General features: G+C 39.1%; 1 protein-coding gene across 6 annotated transcripts in view; it reads right to left on the bottom strand.

Annotated features, from left to right (window-relative positions):
- Positions 1 to 25157, bottom strand: part of LOC118237107 (TGF-beta-activated kinase 1 and MAP3K7-binding protein 2-like) — a 32323-nt gene extending 7166 nt beyond the window's left edge. For 3 of the 6 annotated variants that reach the window (XR_004767124.1, XM_035435579.1, XM_035435591.1), the window contains exons 1-5: positions 24435 to 25157; positions 10181 to 10365; positions 6459 to 8103; positions 4492 to 4652; positions 3061 to 3154 (exon numbers count right to left, since the gene is read on the bottom strand). Coding sequence is in view for 5 of the 6 variants with exons in the window: in XM_035435579.1 (XP_035291470.1) it covers positions 3061 to 3154; positions 4492 to 4652; positions 6459 to 8103; positions 10181 to 10279 (1999 nt within the window). In the remaining variant the exon portion in view is untranslated. Of the gene's footprint in view, positions 1 to 3060; positions 3155 to 4491; positions 4653 to 6458; positions 8104 to 9420; positions 9521 to 10180; positions 10366 to 11647; positions 11813 to 24434 lie in introns of those variants that run through there. The other 3 variants (XM_035435561.1, XM_035435553.1, XM_035435570.1) reach the window with 3 other exon arrangements.
- Positions 25158 to 27660: the final 2503 nt, after the last annotated feature.

Below are 27660 nucleotides of genomic sequence, written 5' to 3'. Positions count from 1 at the left end.
AATGGTGTCTAGCTCAAAGTCCAACTCAAATATTGGAATCAAATGTCTGTTAGACGTGTGTTCTAATGTAAGAAACACATGTTCTGGACTTACAGTAGGCTAGCTCTTTTCTTGGAAACTTTTCACTACTAACGCTTACATTACAGTGTGAAACATCCACATTATATAATACCACTGACCTATTCATAGACACTCAATTTCAAAAATAACGTATATAACCGAAATATTTTGAGCAGTAATACTTACATAGCAATGATGAAATTTTATCTGTGTTCAGTAGATAGAGACAGAGACAGTAAATCAATGACTGTTCTATCCGCTTCTGTTTTGCTCCAGAAAACGATGTCAGATAGGTCTATCAGCAAATATATGGCTTAGCTATGCCCAGAAGTCCTCAATAATAATAGTATTTTCCAAGAAATTACGAGAAATCGTTGACAACGTTTCGTCTTTTACCGCTACCACAGAGTGAATACGTAGGTGAATGCGATGATAAGAAAATGTTTGGTTACGCTGACCTAAAAAATGCTATTCCAAAAGCAAAATAGACATGCTATACATCGTTAGAAAGCTTATACTCTCACCTACTGAATAAATGAATTGTCAATCAAGCCAGACCGTACTAAAAAGGGCGACAACACTGTAAACAACACGTGTGGTATTACGCACAGCTATTTTTGGAACCTCTGAACCTCTTTGGCAACCGAGTCGGACTCTGCTGCAGCCGCCATGATTTTTTAAAAACTGTAGCGTTGACTGGAGCCGACCAATGACTGGAGCCAAAAACGACTGACGTTACATAGCAATTACGTAGTGATATTGAAGAAAAACATTTGTTATAGTGAATTAAAGCGTTTTAGATATCAAAAAGGTAAATTCATTTTTTTTGTAAAATAATTAAAACAAAAACGATGCGTTGGTTTAAAATAATGATGTCAACGCATTTTCAACGTTGACGTCATCAATTACGCCGACAAATCGCGGCAGCCCTACATTTCATACATCATTAAAATCGGAATACAGATTGGCCAAAATCTGTAGGTCATTGATTGTGTGAAATGGAGTGAAAACTGGCCCGTTCCGATCCATGGCTGATAAATCGGAGCACCCCTAGTAACAGGCTATATTACGCTTGTAAATAATAAAAAATGCATCTCTTTTTAGCATGCCTCTCTTTTCCCTTCATACAAAAAGCACTTCCTTTTTTCAGATAGTGTTCCTTGCTTTAGCGAAGCAAGCTAGTGTTATAGTCCATAGTTAATATTAGTTTGCTTGCCTTAGCAAAGTCAAGTATTGTAATAGCCCATATTTATTATTACTTTGCCTGTTTTAGTGAAGCAAACTATTGCTATTGTCCATACGTATTAATATTAGTTTGCTTGCTTTGGTGAAGCAAACTACTGTTATTGTTCATACTTACCAGTTAGCTTGCTTCAGCGAAGCAAACTACTGTTATTGTCCATACTTATTAGCTTGCTTGCTTTAGCAAAGCAAACTACTGTTAGTACATATTTATTATAATTAGTTTGCTTGCTTTGGTGAAGCAAACACAATTGTTATTGTCTATACTTATTGGTTTTCTTGCTTTAGTGAAGCAAACTATTGTTATTGTCCATACCTATTATAATTATTAACAACAGTATTATTCTTGCTTTAACAAAGCAAAACATTGTTATTGTCCATACTTATTATTATTAGTTTGCTTGCTTTACTGAAACAAACTTATTTTTTTTTAAAAACTGTTATTCTCCATACTTACTGTCATTAGTTGACTTGCTTCAGCAACCCTAGCAACCGCCTACTAACCAACTAGTAACACCCTAGCAACTGCCTAGTAACACCCAAGCAATGAGGTAGTAAGACCTTAGCAACCACCTAGAAACTCTTTAGCAATCACCTAGTAAGAGTCTAGCAAAGACCTAGTAAGACCCTAGCAACCATGTAGTAACCACCAAAATGATAGCCAAACCACAGTGTGTTTGTCCCATCCAAGACATACAAGGATGTGCCAAGACCAAAATTTAAAAACCAACAAAGCCAGCAGAATATTTAAAAAAGACCAGAAATGAAATGTTTTTATAAGCTTACTTTGGTAAGGTGATTGCACCTAGGCGTTATGCAAACAAAACACATTTTTAAAAGATAAGGATAGACAGTATTCATGTTTTTGGACAGCTGATATAGGCCCACAATTCCCTCCACAAGTAATGGCATCCCAAATTAAGACTCTGTCACTGATGACATATTTTGTGTAGATTTAAACGGGATTTTCAGTGATGCGAGTGCTGGGGGCCTGTGACCTAGTAAAGCTTTAAGTCTAGCAACACCTCTGGTAGAGGATATCACAAAATGGTTCCCTGATTAGTGGCCAGATATACATGTACTTGGTTGAGAAACCTAGCATATACACACATACAGCCATAAACGCAACTGGCCAACATTTAGTGTATTTAAGTAGTTGAGGAAAAAAATGTTATATGAACCAACTCACTCCCCATTACACTGGTTTCCAAAATAACAAAGACAAATGTGTGCATGTTCTTAATAAAGTACTAACAGTACATCCATTACACAATGAATGCAACTACTAACAGTAATAATAATACTACTACTACTAGTAATAATAATAATAATAATAAACCTTTATCTGATTTATCCTACCTACCCACGCTATTGCTTGACAACTAAATGAATCCTTACAATCATATGGCCATGAGGTTAGACTGGTAAAGTTTTAAGTGCTATAGTGCTCTAACTTTTTCATCAGGTGACAGCTAAACAACTTCTGAAGCAACCACACTAAATTTATCCATAAACTTTATGATCCAGTTTTTTTTTTCTTTCATAAAAATTGGGCCGTTTTTCATGCCCATCTCTTGCGGCAGGTCCTGATTTAGACTGCTTTCACTGAGGGAGCCGTAAGAGATTTTGGTTGATTCAACAACTAGTAGGTCGTTATTGGAATGAAAATGTGAAATACGAGCTGAAGTGATTGACCTTGATAAATAATAAAATTGTGTAGTATGACAGCTGCCAATCAAAAGTATAAAACTAATATACCTTTAGTCTGAAGGAGGTCAGTTGCTTTGGTTAGGCAGTCAATGTCGATCTGGAGCATTCTGTTTCTGCAACGCAACTGCTGCATCTCCTCCATCTGATAAAAGCAAAAAACACATTTACCATAAACCTAATAATTTGTTTTTGAAAATAAGCCAAATATGAATACACATTTAGAATGAAATACCCTTTATTTGAATGTAGTAACCCAAACAATATTTTATTCATGGTTTGCATATACCTTATGCTTGATATATTTTTATTTATTAACCTGAATTTATACGGGGTAGGTTGACTGAGCATGCATGCTCTTTGACAGAAATGACCTGTCAACACCCCTTCCACCCCCCCCCTCCCCAGTTACCCTAACCTGCATGGGAAAACATGCAAACTCCACACAGAAAGGCCCTGGATTCATGCTCTGAAGCGACAGTGCTACCCACTGCCCCATCGTGCCTCCCAAATTAATAATCATTAAAAAGCATTTAAATACTTTGTTCAGAGTAATGGTTAAATTGGAATATCTACCTTTTCTCTGTACATATCTGACTCAGTCATTCAGAACCATTGCCTCAGGGCAGGAAACAAATTTGTGATTATAATTGTAAGATTTCACATAGAATAAGGGTTTAAATCAAACGTTTCCTTTCACTAGTACTCTTATCCATCAATCTTTCATTACTCAAAACTTTCTTCCAGTGATTTCTAGTAATGTGAGGAAGTAGAGTAATTTAATTGAGGGAGCTGTGTCAGAATGTAACACTGCAGTTAGCATTTGCTTCAAAACCTTGTTTCTGTTGTTCACAATTTTAAGATGGATTACTTCACATTGAGCCCATCTAATTCCCAAAAGATAAAAAAACACCATTGATCCACCACTATGGTGGCACCCCCAAAGTGACTTCTCAACACAAGTAGAGGACTGCTAAATGCCAGTACTGTAATGTAAACTATAAAATGGTCTTATTCAGATTATGTTCATATGTCTGTAGGTACCTTAAATGACTGGCCTCATTTTTGCAACAGAAACTGAACAAATGTGAAACACAAAACAAAAATCTGCATCTACCAACAAAAATACTTGCACAAAACTGGCACTACTCTTAAATGACAACTCAACTAAATATTATAGGGCTTTGAAATTCATTCTGCAATATTTATAAGTAACAGGTATCTGAAAGCCAAGGAAAGTCACAATATAACTGTTACTTTTTTTTAAAGACAAAAACATTGCATCCAATGAGCACTTCTGAAATGCTTTACGTACAAAGCTGAGTAAATCCTACTAAAAATAGTTACATTCCAACAGACAATGGGTCATGTTATATAAAGGGGTAAGCACTGAACACAAAATGGCATCGTCACCATAATCACTCCAGTAGATTTAGTGGGAGAGTGCCTTTGCTCACTAATGAGAAAGTGGAATGGACTCACGAAGGGGGTGTTGGAGGTGGAACTGGATCTCTGGAGCCGTCTCTGCACAAGGTTGCTCTCCAAATCATAGACCTCCTCCTTCAGCTTCTCCACCTCGTGCCTCTGTACCTCCAGCTTCCGCACCAGTCTTTCCATACGGGCCTTCTGGTGCAGACACAGAGCTGTGAGGCAGGATGGGGCAGAGGGAGAAAAAGGCACTCATCAGGGAAGGTTCCCTATTCGATCAAACATTCACAGTTTGTCAGTTAAAATTTTTTGGTAAGTTTATTAACCTTGGGCCATGGCCCTTGTTTGAACTATTACTCATTTTACTCCACAAGACACAGCCACAGGCTCATGTTTTCCTTCCATCTCCAAGCAGTTTACAGCAGTAAAAGGCCAACAACAACACAGGACCTGACAGTCCAACAACAAGCAGGCACCCTACAAAGGCTCCCTTTTAACCACTCCAGATTCCACTCTCCCCACCTAGATTCCAGATACTAGGTGGGGAGAGTGGAATTCCAGATAATTCCTTTCTGGTGATGCTTGCCATAGTTCTGTTTTACGCATGATGGCAATTTGAAAATATATAATTGAATCCTGAAATAAAGTTAATCCTTTTAAAGAAAACCTCTCTGTGCTGTTCAGTGGCTCATCCTGTTCAGGCACTGTTTTAGTCCATGGATGAGCCCTGTGGGCCAGGATGGAATCTCAATAGTGTCAGCACCAACTGTGACCAGCAGGCCCAGGGGGAGATTCACGATTGGCGGTAGCGTGTGCCAGGGCCAGGTAGGGTTCAACCGGCCAGGATCCACATCTCATCACTCTCTAGGGACAACCGCTGGTTGATAGGGTGTCTGTGCCCTGCTTGCTACAGCAGCACGTCATGAAGCATTTGGCGATGAAATGCTTTTCGGAGACTTGTCTGCGTGCCAGTCTACACTCTGCCACACTGGTGTGTGTGTGTGTGTCTGTATATACTATTATGCTTTCCAACAGGGGGAAAAAGGTGAAAGCATTTTAAAAAATTAAGTGTCTCTTCATTCCAAATCAAAATTATGACTGCTCCCTCCCCAATGATACATTTCAGTCTCTGCTTTTAACACCGTGTATTATCTATTTAAGTGCTTTTTCTTCACTGAAAATATATACCTTTTTTGTTAAGACTTCTTTGACCAAAAGACTAAGGAACCATATTTTAACCAAGACTGCTTAGAAAGGTTTGGCGTTATGCTGAAATGTTTCCTTGGGAAAACAGAATTAGTATTTGGCCACCAAACTTCAATAACTACTGCAGCACCTGCTTGGAATAAGCACAGACTCCAAGAGGAGAAATTATAAATACATTCAGTAGTGTAAAGCCAGCAAATAAGGGGTTCTGATAAAGTCATTGCATATGTGGTATTCTCTTTACACTCATAAATCCATCTGTGTCTGTCAGTAATTTAAGAGTGGAACAACTGGAAGACTGCAGAATGAGTCACTGTGACACAAAAAGAGAAAGATATCTTGGGGTTTCCAAGATGAGGCATTGCATATTAATCCCTTCAGCAAGAGGTACCAGGAGTGACTAACACAATCCAGTCAAAACTCCAAGAAAGGAAGTTCAACAGTTGATTAATGTGCTTTTCAATAAATCAATCAATCCATCTTTAGCACATTTCATACAGTGGCTGTAGCCCAATGTGCTGCACTTTTGTCAGACTGCAAGTTTCTCTACTGCATTATTTCAGAGTCTTAGCAAAACAAATCTCTGACACTTTTATAAAGCTACTGCCAAGTTAAGCTCTCACTGATATCAATTAGCACAATTCCTACACTTCTCAAAAGCATCAAATATAGTGTGCCACAAGGCTCAGCCCATAGACCAGTTCTTTTTCTGCCCTAAGAAATTAAGTGGAACCCTGACCTTATATTAAAAAAAATGCAACAGGCCTAAAAATGACACAAAAAAAAAACACTGACAAACTCCGGGCTGCACCCACCTTGACTGTAGGCCAGGTCATCAGAGCCCACACTAAGTCGTCGTACCTCATTGGGTTTCTCCCTGCATGTGGACAGTGGATCTGAGAGATGATGTGGCTCTGGCTCAACACAGAGGTTTGAGGGCAAGCTGTAAAGATTGGCATGTTCAAGGGCGAGGGGGGCCACCCCAGGAAGCGCAGCCGGAGGCTTGTTTGGGGACACAGTGATTTTGAAAGTGTACTTGGTGTTGGGATGGCTGACCACAAAATGGGGAGAGGGAACAGTGCCCCCTCCTATGCCCGCAGAGGCCCGGGAGCTGGGCCGGTGGTGGTGGATGTAGGCTGGGCCCATGCTGACCGGCGCCGGAATATTTCGGAAGCCTAATGGGCTCCCATGCAGAGGAGGATTGGCTGAGATGTAGACAGTTGGTGAGTTCCGGCATCTACTGGCCTCGCCCCCCGAGGTATTGGTGGAAATGTAGAAGGGGGGCTGGGAGCCGGAGGCGGTTGTGACGACTGCCTCATTGGGGGTGGCAGCGGTTGTGCTGGCAGAAATGTAAACCATTGGCTGACTGTGGCTTAGGCCTGGGCCACCAGCAGATAGGGGAGTAGAGGTAATGCAATGAAAAGAGGTTGTGGTCCCAATAATGGAAGCAGTAGAGGGGCAGGAGGAGACAGTGCAAGACGGGCTACTACCTGACCACAGTATGGCAGCAGCAGAGTTATTCCGCTGGGGCTGCTCGAGTTTTATTTCGATTTGGTTTTTCCGTGGCCCGGTGAAAATGTTCTGGACATTGCACTGTTGGGAAGAAGAGGAGGAGGAGGAAGAAGAGGTGGAGGAGGCACTTGAGGCTGGCTGGGCTACGGGAGGACCCTGGAGGAGGGATGGCGTCTGAAGGTTGATGGGTGAGCTTACTGGCATGTAGACGTGCAGCATCTGGTGACCCTGTGACTGAGGCAGCAAGGTATGTGAGGTGCTGTGGGCTGAGGACAGCATCCAGGAGCAGGAGGAGGTGAAAGGGTAAGACACCCGCTGCTGCTCTTCCTGTTGGGAAACCCAGCTGCACTTGGACCTGCTGGCCTGCTGCAATAAGGGCTGACCCATTCCAGACTGACTGACATAAGGCCTGATGTAAATGGAATTACTTGGACTATTCTTACTAGGCTGGGGCCCACCATGTATCCGTAAAGAGGTGGGCATTTTGCGACTGGTCTGAACATTGGGGGCCAGGGTGACTGTAATGGGACTGAATCGGGGTGCTTGATGGGGGCCCACCAGGTGTCCTTTCCCACCAAGCTGGTCCAGCCCAGATGGCTGCGTGCTTGGCGTAGCATCCATCAACTCGAAAACGCTGAGGTCTGTGGGCATCTGCAGGGGGGGTGGCTGGGAGGACTGCTGCTGGAGGAGCTTACTGTTTAGCTGTTTAGTCTGGATGGCACAATCACTCAAGCTGTGGGACAGGGTCTTACTGCCATTTATCCTTGGGCCGTCCCGCAATGGGGGCACATACACATTCTGAGTCCGGAGGCCCAGGTGCAGCCGAGACATGTGGTTTTGCAATTTTGAGAGGCCGGACTTGTCTGAGAGGTTGAGGCTTGCTTCGCCACGGAGGAAGTCAGAACTAGTCTGGGACAGGCACTTTGAACAGGCATCAGAACTGTTGTTCTAGAGGGAAAAAAAGAATTTCATTAGCCTATTTAAGAACTGTGCCATGGGTGAGTGGTTAGGAAGTAGTTTGTAGTGTCAGCAGTGCTGGTAACCTGGAATAAGCTTTGAATTGTAAGGTGGTCATCAAATGTAGTTACTGGTGAATTGAGTAGAGCGCTGGTTAGAAATGAGTTAGGCACTGGGTGCAAGTATCTCTATGTGGAAGTGACACTAGTCGTCTGGGCAGATTTTGGACAGCAAGTGTGGCACAAGGATGTTATGCTCACCAGTGATAACTCATATTTTCTCCATTACAGTAACCAGCCATTTATAAATTGGCATCTTTTTTGGAACATCCCAAAGAAATGTAACACTGTGCTTCTAGCTTCACCAGGAGAATAGATCATGGTTTCACATGCTAGAAATTTTTTAATCAGAACTGGAGGGTTACCGTGTTTTGATCCATATCATTATCATTATTACATTTTATTTCACATGTTGCATTAAATAATGTATTTCTGTCCCATTGAACAGTTAGGGTTAGGGTTATCTTATCTTATCTTATTATCTTGTCTTATTTCTCATCTGAGCAGGGCTGGCTGAGTAACTGCGTGAGTTGGGTGCCAATAGGACTCGTTCCAGTGACGTCACCACAACAAAGCCCGGCACTACGGTGCAAAAAACTATAAATTAAACAGCTGAGTTGTTGATGGTGAAGTCATAGCCCATACGGCCATCTGAAGTACAACTGTATTTTGATGATTATCATTAAAGTAATTACAAGTCAGATGGCTAGTTTAAGTGATTTATTCAGGTTGGTACACAAGTCGGTAAGATAATGGTACCGCAGCAACCCTTGGTTGGATGTGGTTTAGTACATTCTGAATCCCCCCTGCAATAAGTCATCCCAAGGTTAAATAGTTTCTTGTTTTGGTAGGAGCTGTTTGAAATAGCTGGCATTTGTTATACAGATGGTTGTCTGTTTGCTTGCTCTCTTTTTTTATTGTCCCTATCTGAGTTCTCTTGTCATGATGTTATGCATTTTAAACAAAGAACAGAATTTAACTTGCAAACTAAACCAGCTAGCTACAATAGCAGCATCCACCCAGCACATTGGTTAGCTGTTTTATGTTGTTCAGTATTGTTTTACGGTTCTTTTAATTGAGTCAACTTATTCACCCCCATGTCTTCCATCTAGCCATTATCTTCACCCGCTTATTCCTGGTCAGGGTTTGTAAGGGGTGTTGGAGCCTATTCTAGTGTGTATTGGTTGAGAGGCAGAAATGCACCCTGGACAAGTCGCCAATCTTTTGCAGGGCCACACCATTCACTCACATGCTCACGTCTGTGGGGGGGAGCCAGGGTACCCAGGGGAGGCCCACGCGGAGAGCATGCAGGCTCCACACTGAGGGGCCCAGGCTGGGATTTGAACATGCTGTGAGGCGACAGTGAAACCCACCCCCATGTCTTCTTGTGGCTAATTACAGTTACCTATTTTGTCACAGTGAGAATCCTAATGAGAGCTACAATCAATCATTAAAAGCAACCCGGCTGAAAACATCCAGCTAAAACCAGCTGGGATTCTAAGCTGGTTGTCAGATGGTTTAATCTGTGTTTTCAACACTTCTAGCTGGTCATAGCTAGTCTGCGGCTGGTCAAAGCTGCTCAAAGCTGGTTAAGCAGGTAGAGTAAGCTGGCAGTCAATTGGAGGACTAGATGCAGCGAGTAACAGTGTTGAACCTGGAATGTGGCTGAAGACTTGAAGAGGTTAAAGCTACAAGCCAACATTAGCCGAATATTCTTTTTCAAAGTATGATTGTCTGGTTTATTTTCTGTTAATGTGGATTGAACGACCACTGCCAGGTATCAACGGCCTGTATTATGGTAGCCTGTGCTATATACTCAAGGCTGCTAGGGCAGAGATAGTCACTTCTTTCAATCTTTTTATGCAAAACAGGTGTTGGGTAGTCTTGCTTTTGGCTGGGGGGAATCTGTAAAAAAGTGTTTTAATTGAACTATTAAAGGAAGATTGCCTCTCTATACCAAGAAAAGGGAGGATTTTTCCTTCACAACCTAAGAGCATGTGGGCACTTACCTGCAGTAAGCACTGCACAACACCCTTTGGCACTTCCAGTGATTTCCGTTGCAGGTCCTGCAAAACCTGAATATCGCCCTGTTGGCCACCGTGGGCCATGTGTCTGCCCTGGGCTCAGATGCAATTGCTCCACCCTGACTGTACCCTCAGTGAGGGCATGGCTATCCTCACAGCCTGAAACTCTCCTGCAAGAAACAACCAGGGGAACATTCAACAGGCACATAGAATGGGACAATAACAAACAACTACATTTCTTGCAAGGGAAATATACACATGCTTAGTAAGTCCAACTAAAGTCTTTCCCTTGGTTTTATGTTCTCGAAGAACAAATGCAAGCGCACTTGGACATCCACGTCTTTCTGCAAAAATGCACTTCAACATTTCTCAAAATCCATGTTTTGCTGAAAGAATTTAAAATAAAACATTGACTTTTGCCCAGCAGGTTACCTCCACAGTACAAATACCTTTGTATGCCACCTAGGCCTATGTGTAGAAATTTGAAGGGTTCCAGCCAAAACAATCCTATTTCACTCACAATGCCCAAGATGATCGCAGAACCTGCCTGTTTCCTTTTGCAACCAAAAAATTAATGTTCCGCAGAGGATAGCTAAATCATTGCACTCATTTTGTGCAGGCACATACTCTTACAATTGGCACGGAGAGATCACTTTCTGTTCTAATTAAAATAAACTGCTCTTTAAGAAAGAGGCCCATGTTAAACTTTGATACTAATAGAGCATACTGGATCAAACACCAAAACTTGACTCCATGCATGCCAGAAGCACTGTGATCTGAAAATTCAGGTGTCAATTTAGTTGAGAGAGGAATTGCAATGTGTCTGTTTTGATTTACACACCAGCACAGATGTAATATTCTGAGTGAATAATCAGCTGAAAAACAGATTGATGGGGTTTGCAATAACATAGTATAAATTGTATAAACAGTATAAATAAACATCCACATGAATTTGGAGAAAAATTCAACTTAATTCAGATTTTCCTGAAACTTTACACACAGAAACGTCCTATGAAAGAATGAAAATTTAACATATTTGATATTTTGGTCACTTAATTTGTGAGAAACTTTAAAGACCCTGTGCAGTCAAAATCATTATTTTGAAATACTTATATTATGACCAAAGACTACTTACACATTAATTTTAGAAGTATTTCATACATTTTAAATTAAATTTTTTTCCCTAAAAACTATACAATGCTCGACATTTCCACCTGGTGGAGTATTTGGTATTGGTGGTTTTGAGACCAAATTTGTGACATCATGTTTCTAATTTGCATTGACCAATGTGTGGTGGCCAAAACACTCACACAGTATGAATATTTATGTAGTGTGTGCTCCAAAGTTTTCAGGATTCATCGCAGGTCAGCCAACGTTGAATGGAATGGCCTGCCAACAGCCCAGACCTCAACCCAATTGAACACCTGTGGGATCAGCTCGGGCGTGCTGTACCTGCTAGCGTGACCAACGCAACCACGTTGGCTGGCAACGAATCCTGTTTGAGGAATGGAATGCCATCCCAGAGCAACGCGTGACCAGGCTGGTGACCATCATGAGGAGGAGGTGCCAGGCTGTTGTGGCTGGTATGGTTCTTCTGCCAGCTACTGAGGCTCCTGACTGTTTGTTCAATGAATAAAGCGGGAAATTACCAATATGTCTTGTTTGCTCCTTGTTACTGATAGAACAACAACTCAAAACAATAGATAGTGTTTTGAGTTATTATGGTCGTATGATAACTAGCTAACATTAGCTAAACAACTGACGTTACGTGGAGTGAGCAGCCCGGGCTGTCAATCAAAAGTGAATGCATAAATAATTAGGACAGAACCAAGACACCCAGCCAGTCTTGAGTCTGCTATATTCATAAATTCAGGTTTTACATCAAAGGTTTTTTATCTTTTCAAAGTCTAATAAGTAGAAAAAATACATATATATTGTAACTAAAGGAGTATTTTGGCCCTACAAATGCATCATTTAAGACCCTGTAAACCATACACAGTACTCATGACATTGTGGTATTGCTAGTTATATTAAGAAGTTCTAAATTATGAGGGCAACTGTGACTGCATACTATTTTGTAAATTACTCATTTTGATGACTGCAAGTCCATATTTTAAAATAACCATTTTTGATTTAGCTCATCTTTTGATATGTTGTTACAGAAAATACTGTATGAACTGGATTTCAGGTTTCCTCTTCACCGTCTGACAAAAGTAACCTGAGTGGGTGCAAACTGCAATACTGTCTGAAGACGTCACAATAAATAAAAGGGAACTAATTAGATATGTGGAAACTGCTGCTAGGCACAACAATTACTATTCATGGCTTCTCTCTCTTACCTTGCGAGTCCTCTAAATGCCAGTTTTGGAACACCTATTATCAACTGAGTTTGGGTAGGGGGGGTGTATAAACCACCTCAAACACTAACATATTTATTTCATATTTATTCGAGGTACCTTCTGTTCTTCAACAGAAGACAAAGCATACTACCATTGCACCACAGGCATGGTGCACCACCATGTCAGCTATCATCCATACGATACCAATAAGGTTCTAAAACGGAATACCAAAAATGGCGACACACATGGCATGCAGGTGTAAAGCTTGTGTTAATATTATTTGTTACATATTACAATGTCAAAAATGATTTGTGCTAGGGAGACTATGTACGGCGCTATTTCAGGACCATAGTCAATATTTGCTTTAGTGGCCTGAAACGTTAACTGAAGCAACACTGGCCATACACTCACCCCTGATATAGCTCCCACCTTTACATCAACCTTTAATAGGTCAAATGTATAAGGGCTGCAGGGGATTCATACAGTTAAGGCACCGTTCTGTTGAGCTCCACAATCTCAGCCTGAATCCGGACCGTGGCAGTGTCAACTATGCCCAACAGTCCCATTAGTCTGTATGCCAAGCAAATAGTGAAGGAGGGCTGCCAGAATGAATTTGACAATTTGAAAATAATTTAAATGACAATTCAAATGTCAACAAGATCAGGTTAAAACCTAGTATATGGCTGGACCTAACACACGTGATCCAGCGACCAATGGTGTAACTTCATAACTTGGCCGACCAATGGTGTAACTTCATTACTCACTCAGTCGCTCAGTCAGTCACAGACATTCGCGTTTGTAGGACTGGCTCTGCTGTTGTGGTCCAGCCAAAAATATGTTACATTCAAATTTCAAAATTTGCATTAGAAAGCACAAGCAAACGTTTTCATTTATTCATTCTGAAAACCTTTTCTTCTGATGTTCACATCCCTCATCATTCTAGCATAATCTCATTGGTGCGATACATTTTTTTTCCCTTTAATAGCTACTTGTTTACTCCCACACTAAAGTTCTCTTTCCAATATGCATAGATATTTAAAAGCAATGTGATTCTTCATCATGTTTCTATGTAAAGCATCTTTGTAAAAGTTCTCTGAAAAAAATGGTATATAAAATAAATTGAATTGAATTGTGGCAACTTAATGATTGTGGACCTGGGCGGAAATATTTTTAAAAGCTTACTTTGACTGTACCAAGATGTTTTTCAAACAAAACAAATGTTTAAAAGATAAGGATACATAGTATTCATGTTTTTGTACTGCTGATATCCTACAGTTCCCTCCACAAGTAATGGAATCCCAATGAAGGTGCTGTCACAGTTTATACGTTGTATTGATTTAAACTTGATTTTCAGGAATGTGAGTGATGGGGCCTGTGCCCAACAGAGTATTAAGAGGATATCACAAAATGGTTCCCTGATTAGTGGCCAGACATATACATGCAGGGCTCGACATTAACACTTGTCCAAGACAAGCAAACTTTATGATGTGACAAGTGGAATGGCTTTTGCAGTTGTCCGATCTGACAAATAAAAGCGACAAAAAATCTGTAATGTATGAGCAAATCTAAGTCTGTTTCTCAGTTGTGTCTGCTTGCTCCCAAGGCACAAGTTAGAGAATACTGAACTATGTGTGTGTTGTGGCTGTCATCAGCAAGCGAGGCGAGACTTGTCTCATTTACCTCAGATGCACTCCTCTAAACAACACTAACTCTGGAACACTAATTATCGACCGGGTTTGAGGGGGGGACACGTGGGTCAATGACAAATAAAGCTTCTAAAAAGTTATTTTTAAAAAGTCTTTTCAAAATGGATGTAATGCATATTTTTGAGTCTGGAACAATGTGTTTAAACAAGTCTCATTTGTTAAATAACATTTCAAAGTGTTTAAATTCATTTTTTGACTGTATTTTTAATTTCACCACTCAAAAAAAAAAAAAAAAAAAAACTTCTATTTATTCTAAGTGAAATATTTGGCAAGTATCCCTTAGAGTGTCTATAGTGCCTAACACATTACTATTTTGTGGTTGTATTTTGTATTTACAATAATTTAAGATTACTGTATTCTAGTGGCCAGGTATTTGGTATATTTAGCATCCGATTTTACATTTAAAAACAGAAAAATAATTATACAAATATACAAATGAATGCATTCAATACAATAGCTATTCACGTCATAGTTATCAACCATTTGTTCACTTTAACCTATTATTTATTGGTTTAAATTATATTTTACCTGGTCGCACCACCTGACGATTATCAGTTGTGCCACCTGACAACATTAGTAATGACAGGAAATATGCTGAATAATTGCATTTTTATTTCAAATACAAAAAAGTGTTTTAGTCAACAGTTTCTATTGAAGTAAAAGCAGTAAATTGATCAAAAACAGGATACATCACATGAGATCACATATCGCATAGCAACTGGAATAGGCTACAGTGCAATAGATTGATTAGATACACTGTAATGGATTGTGACTGAACAACAACAAAGTCATGTTTTAGTTTGATACACTTAAAGAAACATCAGCTTAAGTCCACTGAAAAATTTAATTTCAAATATCCAAATGCAATTCAACAAAAGTATTCCAATATTTTAAAACATTAAATGCATAGTGGTGCTGCCAGCGAGCTTAAGGGACAAGGCATTAGAGGGAGTTCATGATTTGGCAGGACACCAAGGTAAAATCAGAACTCTCCACCTAACAAGACAACGGTTCTTCTGGACTAACATGGAGAGAGATGTGAAGGAGTACGTTTGGTGCTGTGTACTTGCCAAGACTCCAGAGCCTTCAGCACGAGCCCCATTGGAAAGCATAAAGACCTCAGCTCCTATGGAGCTCGTCTGCATCGACTTCTGGTCAGCAGAGGACAAGAACAAGAGCTCTGTTGATGTGCTTGTGGCAACTGACCACTTCACGAAGATGGCCTATGCCTTCCCGTGGAGGAACTAGACTGCTAAACAGATTTCCAGAAAGCTGTGGGACTGTTTTCTGCATATACGGTTTCCCTGAGTGTATTCACTCTACTACTTGGAATCAGCTATGCTCACCACTATACCACCAATATAGGTGGCATCTAAAATTATTTAAAATCATAATCATGAAAAAGGTCTGAAAGTGTATAACATCTTTAACTTAAAACGAATAAACATTTTAGAAATTTAATAGATAATCTTAGAGCTTTAAATAACATTATTCATTTCATATAGTAACATTCCTGGTTGCACCACCTGACTTTTGCAACTAATTTCAAATTAAACAGGTTTCTACTTGGATGCCTGTCTTAGCTTTTACCTTTGCTATCAAGTTCATACATATAATTTTTAAATAGAATAAAGAGTTTTATGATAAAACAACATTTTCCTAGTTTTACATTGGTTGTACCACCTGACATGGAAGGTGTACCAGCCTACCTACGAGTTGAAAGTAGCTATTTTTATCAATATTTGAGAGAGATCTACAAACCTTTTCACTCAGCCATAAAGGTCACTTGGGGTCCTCTTGAAGATGCAATATACTGTTTACTGTTATTACCTCTTCACTTCACAGTAAAAGTCCCATGTTTACGGTTGTGCCACCCTGACATTTGAAAACATACAAATTGCTGGACAAAAGTTTTTCAATGATCTCAACAGCTTTAAAACTACTGGTATTTGTAAAATGTGGTTTATTTGAAAGGTTTCAAACATAAAATCATGCCGGAGTATTTTAGTTTGAATTTATTATCATTAAAATACCATTTTTAATAGTTTTCTTAGTCTGTTCATTTGCACGGACGGTTTTGGGGGTTTGAGATGCCAAAACATTAAAGAATATATATTATTTGAATGTACTGAAAATGTATTCAAACTAAATAGGTTTTATAGAATAAAGTGATACATGTCATGAATTGATTAAATTATTTTAAAAGGAAATAATGCACTCGGACACAAAAATATGCATGTCATGTCATTGACCATGTATCAACCACCTCAAGCACTAACAAATTTATTTCATATCTATTCCGAGAGGACTGAACGTGTTACCTATTAAAATATCCAAATGAAAAAAAATTAACTTGATACATTTTGTTATATTTATACTGCCTCATTTACTATATTAACTTTCAGACTTGAAACACACTTGGAATTCCTTAATCGTGACGGTGATATTGCTTCACGGTTCCCAACCTAACTTTCCAAAGGGCTGTTTTGCCTTCTGCAACATGGGTTAAAACTATGACTATGTACGGATTGCTAAAAATGCCCATAGGGATCACATTACTCATATTAATCTTAAATACACAAAGGGCACTTCTACAATATGATCTCAAGAAAAGTTCCAGTAATGATCGATCCATTATAATGCTGAAATGCAATTAATGCAACAAGTAAATTTTGTTTTATTGTCTTTTTTAATGTCTATTAATTGTTCGACCCATTCTATTAAGGTGGATGAGAAGAAACAACAAGCTAAGTGTCATCACACAGAATTGTCATGTAGGTATATATGTGTAGTCACCTTAAGGTGTTTCCACAAGGCACAGATGAAGATGTGTAACAAAATATATTGATGTGTAGATCAGATCACTGACCTATTTCTTTAGCTAAAATACCATTGAGCTAAAATACCATGGAGTGGAATGCAAGCTTCCTTTATGACTTAAGATTGGCTTCACTTGCAGCAAATTAGAGAAAAATAAAAACCATATTAGTCAGTCTGCTGTTATTTTGTATTTTGTATATATTATTGTATTCATTAAATTGCAATAATTGTAAAAGTGGATGTGTAAAGTGTTTTTTTTGAATAAAACAACATTTTCAATTTTGGACAAGAAAGTTCAGCTATTGGACAAGTCAAAAATCAGTGCCACTTGCCGAAAGGACAAGTGGCCCAAAATGTTACTGTCAAGCCCTGTACATGTATTTGGATGGAAAATCTAGCATATACACATAGCCATAAATGCAACAGTCTAACATTTTCTGTATTATGTAGCTGAGAAAAAGATGTTGTATCCCTCCCTGTCACACTGCTTTCCATAATAACAAAGCATACTTCTGTTGCCAAAATACGTGCAAATGTTTTGATGACGTAGGCCGTGAAAGGGTCTATATGTCTTGAAATGTATTTAATTTTTTCACTGAAAACTGAGGGTATAATATTAACTCTTGAACTTAATGAATCCACACAAATGCTACCTTAATGTATTTAAATTATTTTTATACCTTCACTGAATATAAATAAAATAATGCTTGCACCACCCTTTTTGTCCCTGGTGCTACCTGTACCTTGTAACAATAATTTGGGTACTTTCCAATTTCCAATGTATGCATGTTTACATAAACCATTACTGCATATTTAGGATATTTTCATGGAATTATGTCCAATTACATTGTATAATGACCTAGAAAAATATGTTAAAAGTCAGAAGATGCCTCATCAATCTTCTGATATCTGATTCAGGGTTTCCCCCAGAAAAGTTGTTAGGCCCGGTGGCAAGTATCTTTTGACAGGGCCCAGCGGCCCAGCGGCCCGGCGGCCCGGCGGCCAAGTGTCTTTTTTGATGGGGTCCCGGCGCGGGCCAGCGACAGACTGATGGCAGCATTAAGGTAGGGCCCTATAGTTGCTGTGATAACAGAATCACAGAATTGAGAATTTACAAAAGCTATAAAACAGATTCCATAGGGCCCTACATTAAGTCAGTGCTAAAAGCTGACTGGAGATTTGAAAATATGACTACGTAATGTGAATGTTGTTATAAATAAGTCATTTATTCAACACACATTTTAAAAAAATCAACAACTATTTACAGCATAGCAGAGTCTTACAAAGAATCTGACAACAATGTACAGTCTTGGAATGCTGTGGTTTCAACAACAACAAAATAAATTAAATTAAATTAAAATAAATAATATCAAAGTTTTTGCACTCTACAAAAAACTTGAAAAAAGTCCTGATTGGCTACTGATTCTTACAGCCTTGGAATGCTGGGCACATTTCAACAACAACAAAAGAAATTTAATTTAATTTAAATAAATAATATCAAGGTTTTTGCACTCTACAAAAAACTTCTATTCAAGTCCTGATTGGCTACTGAATCTTACAACAAGCCTTGGAATGCTGGGCACATTTAAACATTTAAAAAACTGTCTAAGGTTTTTTGGCTTTTACAGTACCTTTCCTCCTTGACATTATCGCTAAATGGCACAAAGTAAGTAGGCTATCTGTGTTACTGGCTGTTTGGCTAGCTAACCAAGTTAGCTACATGACCATGAAACAAGTCAGGCCAACCGTGAAAACTGCCTGACTTGTTTAGCTACATTTTGGACAGATGTGGCTCCTCAGTAAATCTATTGTTGTTTCCGTCGCAGCACTTGAGACACAAGCAATATCGAAAAAATCGTGAAATTTCTTCTTATCGTGAAGAGTGCCTGACCCTTAACTGTAGCGTTTTTTCCCCAAAGATGGTATTTCTAGATATAGCCTAATTTTGCCGCTGTGTTAATACATTTCTATGGTTGCCGGTCAGGCACTCTTCACCATAAGAAGAAATTTTAGGATTTTTCCGATATTACTTGTGTCGAAAGTACTGCGATGGAAACAACGATGGATTTACTCTGTAGCCACATCTGTCCAAAACGTAAACAAGTCAGGCAGTTTTCACGGTCGGGAAAAATTTTATGACAACGTTGTCGTGCACATCAATGTCATCAAGCTAACGTTATTAATAAACAAGTGAAGTTGTTATTTCTATGGCGATTAATAAGTCATGTAATGTTACAATATATCGAACGTTAAATTCATGCTACTATTTTAACGTTACTTACACACTGCTTAAGTTAATATAAAAAGAATGTACTTACCGACAAGATGGAGTGATAATTTCTAAATAAGAAATGGTGGCATGCTAGGTAACGTTAGCTTGTGATAGTTGGAAGCATCAAGTATTGAACATCACTCTACGCACAATGAGGGTAAAGAACACTGATCTCAGACCTCCTTTCCTACAGTGCGTTCACATTTTAACCAACAGATGTCGCTGGTGAGCTTCTTAACCGAGCCGCCCCACTGTAATTGTAGTTTTAAAAACATCTTAAAAATACATAAAATTTATTTCTTTATTTTTTTTAAATTCCCCGATGCTTAGGCCTGGCGGGGGGTCAACTTAGGCCCGGCGGGCCGCCGGGCTTGCAATACACTGGCGGAAATTAGCACACATGATCGATGGCATTCTCCAACTGCTCCTCTAGGTGGCTTGAAAAAACACTCAGGACGATTTCAATGGACGACAAAACCATTTTTTTTTGTTTTACATTAGATACTAAATACAGCGCCGTGAAAGAGTACTTGCACCCTTCCTGATTTCCGCTATTACTGTGTATTTGTCACACACTAAATAGTTTCACATCTTAAGGCAAAATGTATTATTAGATAAAGGGAACCTGAGTCAACACAAAACACATTTTTAAAAATTATATTTAATTAATTTAATGAAAAAAAGTTTTCAAACACCCACTGTATCTAATTTAAAAATCCAATGCAGCTCACTTTTTTTTTTTAAATACCGTGCATGTCCCCACCTGTTTGGATCTGTACTCTGAGCGTAGCCTAAGTGCACTGATGTTATGTTGAGTCTTTCTCAAGTGGATTTTCAGGACCACTACATTCAACAGGACAGTAGTTTCTGCTAACATAGTAAGGTATCACACAATAACTAACAAGCTGAGGGCCCATTCTATATCCAGTAGTTAGGAGAGATAAGTTAAAGGGACCTAAACTGCCATGCATTTCCACTTCATTCACATTCATCATCTTACAATAAGCTGAAATGTGTTTAGCTGCCAAAATCTAGGCCTACTTTGTATTTGAAGCATTCTGTTTGGACATGCAAACAAAAAAATAATTGAAATATTTTTTCAGATTAGTTTATTAGATTTGTTTATTTTCATAATTTAGATGTAAATGCAGTGCCACAGATGCAAAAAAAAAAATCAAGGCGAACATGCAAAAACGTTGTTCCCCTTTAGTTTGTAATTACTCTGCTTACTCTACAGGGTTGGAGTCCTGATCGATGTGGTCACTTCTGGCACTACGATCCTTACTTCACTCTAGTGTTTCTTTTGCACCTCTACATCATGAACCAATGCACTTGTTGTACGTCGCTCTGGATAAGAGCGTCTGCTAAATGCCTGTAATGTAATGTAATGTAATGAAATACTGAGTCACAAATGTAAAACAGGTAAAACTATAAGTTTACTGAATCACAAACTCCTGGACCACAACTGTGCAAAATCTGAGAACTAATATGCAGAACTACTAAAGACCTATGGAGCAAAATATAAGCAGTGTTTCCAGGTGTCCCTTAGTGTCTCCAAATTTATCCAAAATGGCTAAATTGTGCATAGCTGTAAATCATAAAACAATCACATATTTCGCTACTGAAACTTTGCATCATCTTCAAGTGGGACTTACTCTCTTGTCATGAGTATAGAGGGATGGATACCTAGGGGTCCAAAAACCTATCCAAAAGCCCTCCGAAAATGAATGCTTTTTTTGTCCATTATAAAGTTATGATAGATTCTAATATTAGAATATGACAAAATAACATAATGCAAAATAACACACTTTGGTACACACACCTAAATATATAATCATAAACTCCTGCACTTCAATAAAACACCACTTTTCTCTGCACTCTACAGTATGTAATTTGTTCTTGCATGTGTGGAAATGGCATTTTTCTGTAGTGTGTTTCACAAATGTTGCTATTTATAACCAGTCAAAGGGAAATGTTACATTCATCCACACACTGCAAAAGGCCCCTTGTACTAAATTTATGTCCTATATTACTATATTTACCAAATGTTACATGTAGTGGTTTAGGGTTCCATTTGATGCAATTGCCTCTACGACAGTGGTTCTGCTAGCTAGATACTGCTGGCTAAGTACGTCAGCAAGATGTTATTTGTTACATTACATTACAGGCATTTGGCAGACGCTCTTATCCAGAGCGACGTACAACAAAGTGTATAACCATAACCAGGAACAAGTATGTTGAAAACCCTAGAGAGAAGTACTGGTCCAAGTGCAGGGAACAACCGCATAGTTCAACTTGGACCCTGAAGGTTAAACTGATTAACACTAACACAAACGAGAACAGCAACAACGCAGTCAATGCAATAATACAAGTAGTAGTTAAGGCAGGTGCATTAACTAAGTCACCTACGAAACAGCTACCTAGTTACAACCCTAAACTTACAGTCATTTAAGAGATTACAGGGAGGTAGGGAAGGATTGGGAGAGGTGCAGCCTGAAGAGGTGATACTTCATTGTGGGATGTAGCCTAACTTCACCAAGGACTTCATCATTCAAAAAGTGTGATAATTAGCAAGCTAACTAGTTAAATATAAGTTGTAACTAGCAAACTGCAGACTGATATCAGTACTGGTTATCCTTTTACAGCATCATACTCAAGTGTTGCAAGGAACACTTCTCCTCAAGAGAAGGTATAGCCTATGCCTTAGTCACACTGAGAAGTTCTCAAGATTAATAATATTTTCCAAAAAATTGAAGGAAGACAACAATTACTCCTCATGCATGCGTGCCTTTTCCAGACAGCGCTGTGGCTGAAAGCGTAAAGCTGTGAAGATGCAACCAAACTTTTGTTAAGCTTGGTCCTAAATCGTCGTTCCAAAAGTCCCATGTAACATGTCATACATCGTTGCAAAGCTTATATTATCCTGTTGGATAAAAGAATTGTCGATCAAACCAGAATGAACACGGAAGGGCCACAACTGCGTAACCAGCATGTGTGGTTTTACCCACAGCTATCTCAGAATGTACACAGGGGTTGCAAATAAGTATGCAATTTAACTGATATCACTATTTAGTGAGCAGCATTTTTCAGGTTATTTCAGGCTTTATCTTGTTGCTATATTAGAATATTAAATTTTAGTGATCAAAGAATATTTTCAATTGTCCAATTTGTCATGCTGGGTCAGGATAGTTGCAGATGAAACTGGGTGGGGGCGTGATTGTTAAATGGCCGAACTATGCGACAGTAGTGCCACTGAAACATATTTGGCACAGATGTAGTGTATTGTGTAATAATAAAGTTACAGCATTTAGTTTGTTGTGCCCACTCATAGAATGATTGCAGGAGCAATGAATGTCTGAGTTGAGCAATCTCTATGGATGTCAGCGTCCTGGCCACTGGTGGGCTTTCACAAAGGCGTTAAGCATGATTCTCGAAATTTACTGGAACCAATAACTACATTTTGTGCAAAACTTATGGTCCAATCAGGTTTCTCCTTTGTAATTCCTAACCAGTAAGTACACCAGGGAATATACATCTGAAATTCTCATCAGATCACAAAATATAAATATAACCAAATATAACCCATATTCTCACAAGATTCAAGATCACACATTTTGTCTACTCCCTTGGAGGTGATGTCGCTAAACTCGCTACTATGCAAAACTACAAAAGCATCAATGCAGTGGTAATAGGTGCAGTGCCACTACCTCTATACACCTAGGAAAGTCACTATCAAAATGTTGTTAATGTAGTTGGTATGTATGCCCATATAGAAATTGTACTTTGTTTTTTGTTAGCACATCTTTACTGGCCAGTCTGTAAATATTGTTCAGCAGGCCGTGCACTACTACTTAATACTAATCAGGTGGATGCCCTCATGTCTTGCCCATATTGCTAGGAGCGCTGGATAAGAGCATCTACTAAATAAATGTAATGTAGCGAGCCAGTGTTAGCTGTCTAGTAACTTAGTACTAGACAGCCATAATATTTTCTTTTCTTTTTTGTCTTATTGCAACCACTTAATTGAACAAGACTGGCTCAAAACAACAAACCAAGGAACAGGATCCATGCTGTTAACACAGCTAGCAAGCTTTTTCAATTAAAAAGCTCTGTTATTCTTAGTTGATAATGCAGAACATCACAAGTCAACTCATTACAGGAACAAGATGCACATAGCCAACAAGCGTTGCAGTTTTAACATGTGTTACCTCTTCTAATGCAGTTGTTTGCAATATAGTACAATAAGCAGAATGTGAACATTGGTTTTTTATTCTTCATGGTATGTATCACTATTTCTGACATAATGTGGTTTAAGACCGTAAATAATCCCTCTAAACACGAAAAGCACCTAATTTAGAGCAATACCAGCTTGTTAAAATTTCGGAATTGCAACTGTGGTAGGAACACAAACCAGCGTACTCAGGAGTCCCTCAGTACTGAGGTTGTGAATTACAGGTCTAAGTTACTGTAATGACTGCTTGACAAAAATAATACTCTTGCGGTACGATCCTTACATTATGCAATAGCGAAAAGTTGTGTTTTCGGTCTTCAATAATTTACATCCATGCCAAATTAGTGTAAGACATGTCACAACACTATTGCAGGTAGCTTCAAATGCAGACCACTATTTAACATCAGTGGTGTTAACCGATCTCCAAGTCAGACTTTTAATATTATGGAACAGACTAACCTTAGATAGTTTAAGTAACTTCTGTCAAGTTAACAGCTGGTTAACTAGCTATAGAATGTTCAAGTTCTAGACTTATTCATCTTGCCAGCTAGGGAATTTAGCTATGTAATCTAGCTAGCTACCAAATATTAAATAGATACAGGATGAGAATATAAACCTAGCAGGTACCTATAGTACACCAAGCTAATTTCGATCTGTTGATGTGGGTCATTATAGCAGCACCAAGTGAACTGATGTTAACTGGCTAACTTGCTAGCTAGATAACAAACTTATTCCAGTTGACAACCAACGTCGCTATCTAAAATTTGGGGTCAAGCATCTCAAGCACACTTCTCTTTCCAAGCAAATGTTAGCTAGTTGACTGAGCATTTACCACAACTCCCGCACCTGGGCCTATCCAAAACATTCTTACCGTTTGACCTGCCTCTCCACGGGCCACCTTCAACACTCAATACACCGTAACTTCATCTCCACAGGGTCGGGGATGGGCCGGGGATGTGACGGGAAAACGAGAAGAAACTTCGCATAAGGGGAATGAACAGCACCGTCCACGGTGTGCTTCTGTGGTTTGGTAGAGGAGTGGGTTACGCGTGCTACATCATAGCCCCCATCTCTCCCCGCTATTTCAGAAACTGACAGATCTTCCAATTTTACCAGTCACAACTATTTTAATTTCAAGTTTAAGATAAGATAAGCAATGAAACAGTTAGCAAGCTAGTAACCGTGAAATAATATGGCGGCGACCCTAGCAAGCGTCTGTCGCGAGACTGGACCACAGGGAAAAGTTGGCAGAACGTTTGAAATTTCACCCAACAAAATGTTTTTAAAATCCACCATCTTTCAGGATCATATGCACTAGCCCACCTCGAAATTCTGTTAAAACTCCATTACACCACAGTATCGTGGGTGATCACACAATTAAGTTCGTGATTTACTTGTTGACAGAACTGGCTAAATTTTAAGATAAATTACCTCCACTAGGGGAGACCGAGTACATGTGCAGAAGGAGTTAAAATGTAAAACGCGAAATATCAAATTTAAGTCACAAGCTTTAACTCTCATATTAGCTTTGCATATGTGGAGTAGGCTATCATCCGTAGTATCATTTTTGTCTTTCTTACCCAGTTTTGTTTTTGGACAGATTCTTATGCTCACATGACCATAAAATTGAACTTCGATACTTATGATTCGTAACCTGTCCACATCTTGCCTGACGTGTCAGAATGTTAGCTTTTGTGAAATCGGGACAAATTGATATCTGTTCACAACAACAACAACAGCAATAATAATAATAATAATAATAATAATAATAATTCATACAGTGCAATATAACAAGCTTTGTAGAGCTACATTTTAAATGACAACATTTTTTACAGCCTGAAAATTAAAATATGGTGTGTATTTATAGGATACTTGCAACTTTTTACTTTTACTCTAGGAAATGTATTGTGGAGCATAGAGCAATGCTATTTTAATTAGGCTACTACGTATAGCTTAGAGTTTTAAATGGGTGTTACAACTGTCCCATGGCACTGTAACAACCGTCTCTGACACAAGGACAATTGCATACAAATGCTGTCTTTACACATTAATTGTGGAATATATGAACTATTAACATAAGTTTTTCACTCAAAGTTGGTTGGCAAACAGATGTAAGAACATGTTGAAAAATAAGATGTTTACCATCAGTAGTTTTTGTGTGGTAATACAAAAAGCATGTTACAATCTTCCTTGGTCTCCCCTATGTTACAGCATCAAGTTGGAAAGGGTGTTTCGCTATAGCTGTGTAACCTACTAATATTAATGTGTACATTCTCTAATTGTGTTATTTTGAGGGTGCTCTCTAATTTGTGATTGTGTCACGGTTGTGCCTCTGCCCCTCTTGCTCTGTCTCTGTTTTCTGTGTCTTCTCCCTTTCTTTCCATATCTCTGTTCTTCCTCTCTCTGGTTTCTATCTCTCCGTGTTCTTCTCCCTTGCACCTGTAGATGTCGCCTTGTCCAGCCCTAAGCCTGTCATCACCTGCATTGACTCCACCTGTGTTAAGCAGTCATTGTGCTCACCTGTGTCTTGTTAGCCCTCTGTGTATTTAAGCCCTGCTTCCCAGTCACTCTTTACTGGATTGTACTGTTATGTTCTCTGCTGCTTGTGGTTTGTGGTCCTCTGCATGTGATCCTAAGCAAGTATTTTTTGAGTTTTGGATTTGTTGTTCCCTGTTTGCTCCTTGTTTTAAGTAAAGTGTCTTAGTGTTTGAAACCTACTTCTGGCCTCCTGTTTTACTCTGCATTTGGGTCCTACCACACAACATCCCTCACAGATTGTGAGCCAGCAGTACTTGGCTGGCTGAAACAAATTCAGTTCACTAAGCAATTTAGCTAGCTATGTTCAATGATATTTTATACAAGATAGATAGCTCCAGGTGACTTGATAAAATTTTTGGGTGAACTGCCCCTTTAAATCAACAGTGTCACCCAATGGTATAGGCAGTATATTGATTGGATCGCATCTAGACCAATGACTCAATTTAAACCAAACACAAGATTTTTGTAATAAGCTAGGTATGAATGGGGTTTTGAATGAGAAATGTTCAAACGAGAAGCAAGTACCTTCAAACTGCAGCTGTCAGCATGGATAGTTGCTTCTCCCACACAACATTAAATGGGTGACATAGCTCAGGAGGTAAGAGCGGTTGTCTGGCAGTCGGAGGGTTGCCGGTTCGATCCCCCACCCTGGGCATGTCGAAGAGTCCCTGAGCAAGACACCTAACCCCTAATTGCTCCCAATGAGCTGATTGGTACCTTGCATGGCAGCCTTTCACCGTTGGTGTGTGTGCATGAATGAGAGGCATCAATTGTAAAGTGCTTTGGATAAAAGCGCTATATAAATGCAGTCCATTTACCATTACACCAAATTATTTTGGCTGCACCGCAACAGCAGGGCCAGTCCTACAAACGAGAATGTCTGTGACTGACTGACTGACTGACTGAGTGAGTGATAAAGTTACAGCGCGCATGTCTGTGACATTGGCCAGTTCGGTACAGCCATATACTAGGTTTTGACCTGATCTTGTTTAGTGATGCAAGTTACAAATGTGAATTAATTTACGTAAAATAGAAGTGAGATGAAAATAATTAATATGCCTTGTGCTGTAGTTTACTTTGCTTATTTAGTCTCATCCATAAAAGTGATGTGATGATATACCTAATAATGGAAGGCACCATTGTATTAGGAAATGTTCCTCCAGCTGAACATCACAGGGTCTTCAGTTTTAAGGAGGCAGCTGGTTATTAACACAGGTTTCCAAAGTTCCATACCAAACATAAAAAAGTTGTTTGATGTCACCTTTTTGTTTGTTATTGGTGAAGAAATGCTGCCCATTTCAATTAAGAAAACAGATTTAGCTGAATTGAGTATTGTCTTTGATCACTTTTTTGAAACGTTGGATGAGATTCCCAAGCCCTCAGAGCAGATATTAAATTAGAATAAATCGGTAATACATGATGGCTCTCTAGTGGTCTGTCATGGCACCCCTATTCAATCTACAATCAAATATTTGGGTATTAAAATAACTAGACCAGAAAGAAATTTGGGTAAATAAAAAGAAGGACCAGAAAGAAATTGAAAGCCTGATTTCTTGATA

This window comes from Anguilla anguilla, chromosome 1, assembly GCF_013347855.1.
Source record: "Anguilla anguilla isolate fAngAng1 chromosome 1, fAngAng1.pri, whole genome shotgun sequence".
Lineage (NCBI taxonomy): Eukaryota > Metazoa > Chordata > Actinopteri > Anguilliformes > Anguillidae > Anguilla > Anguilla anguilla.
This window is presented reverse-complemented; position numbering and strand designations above follow the sequence as displayed.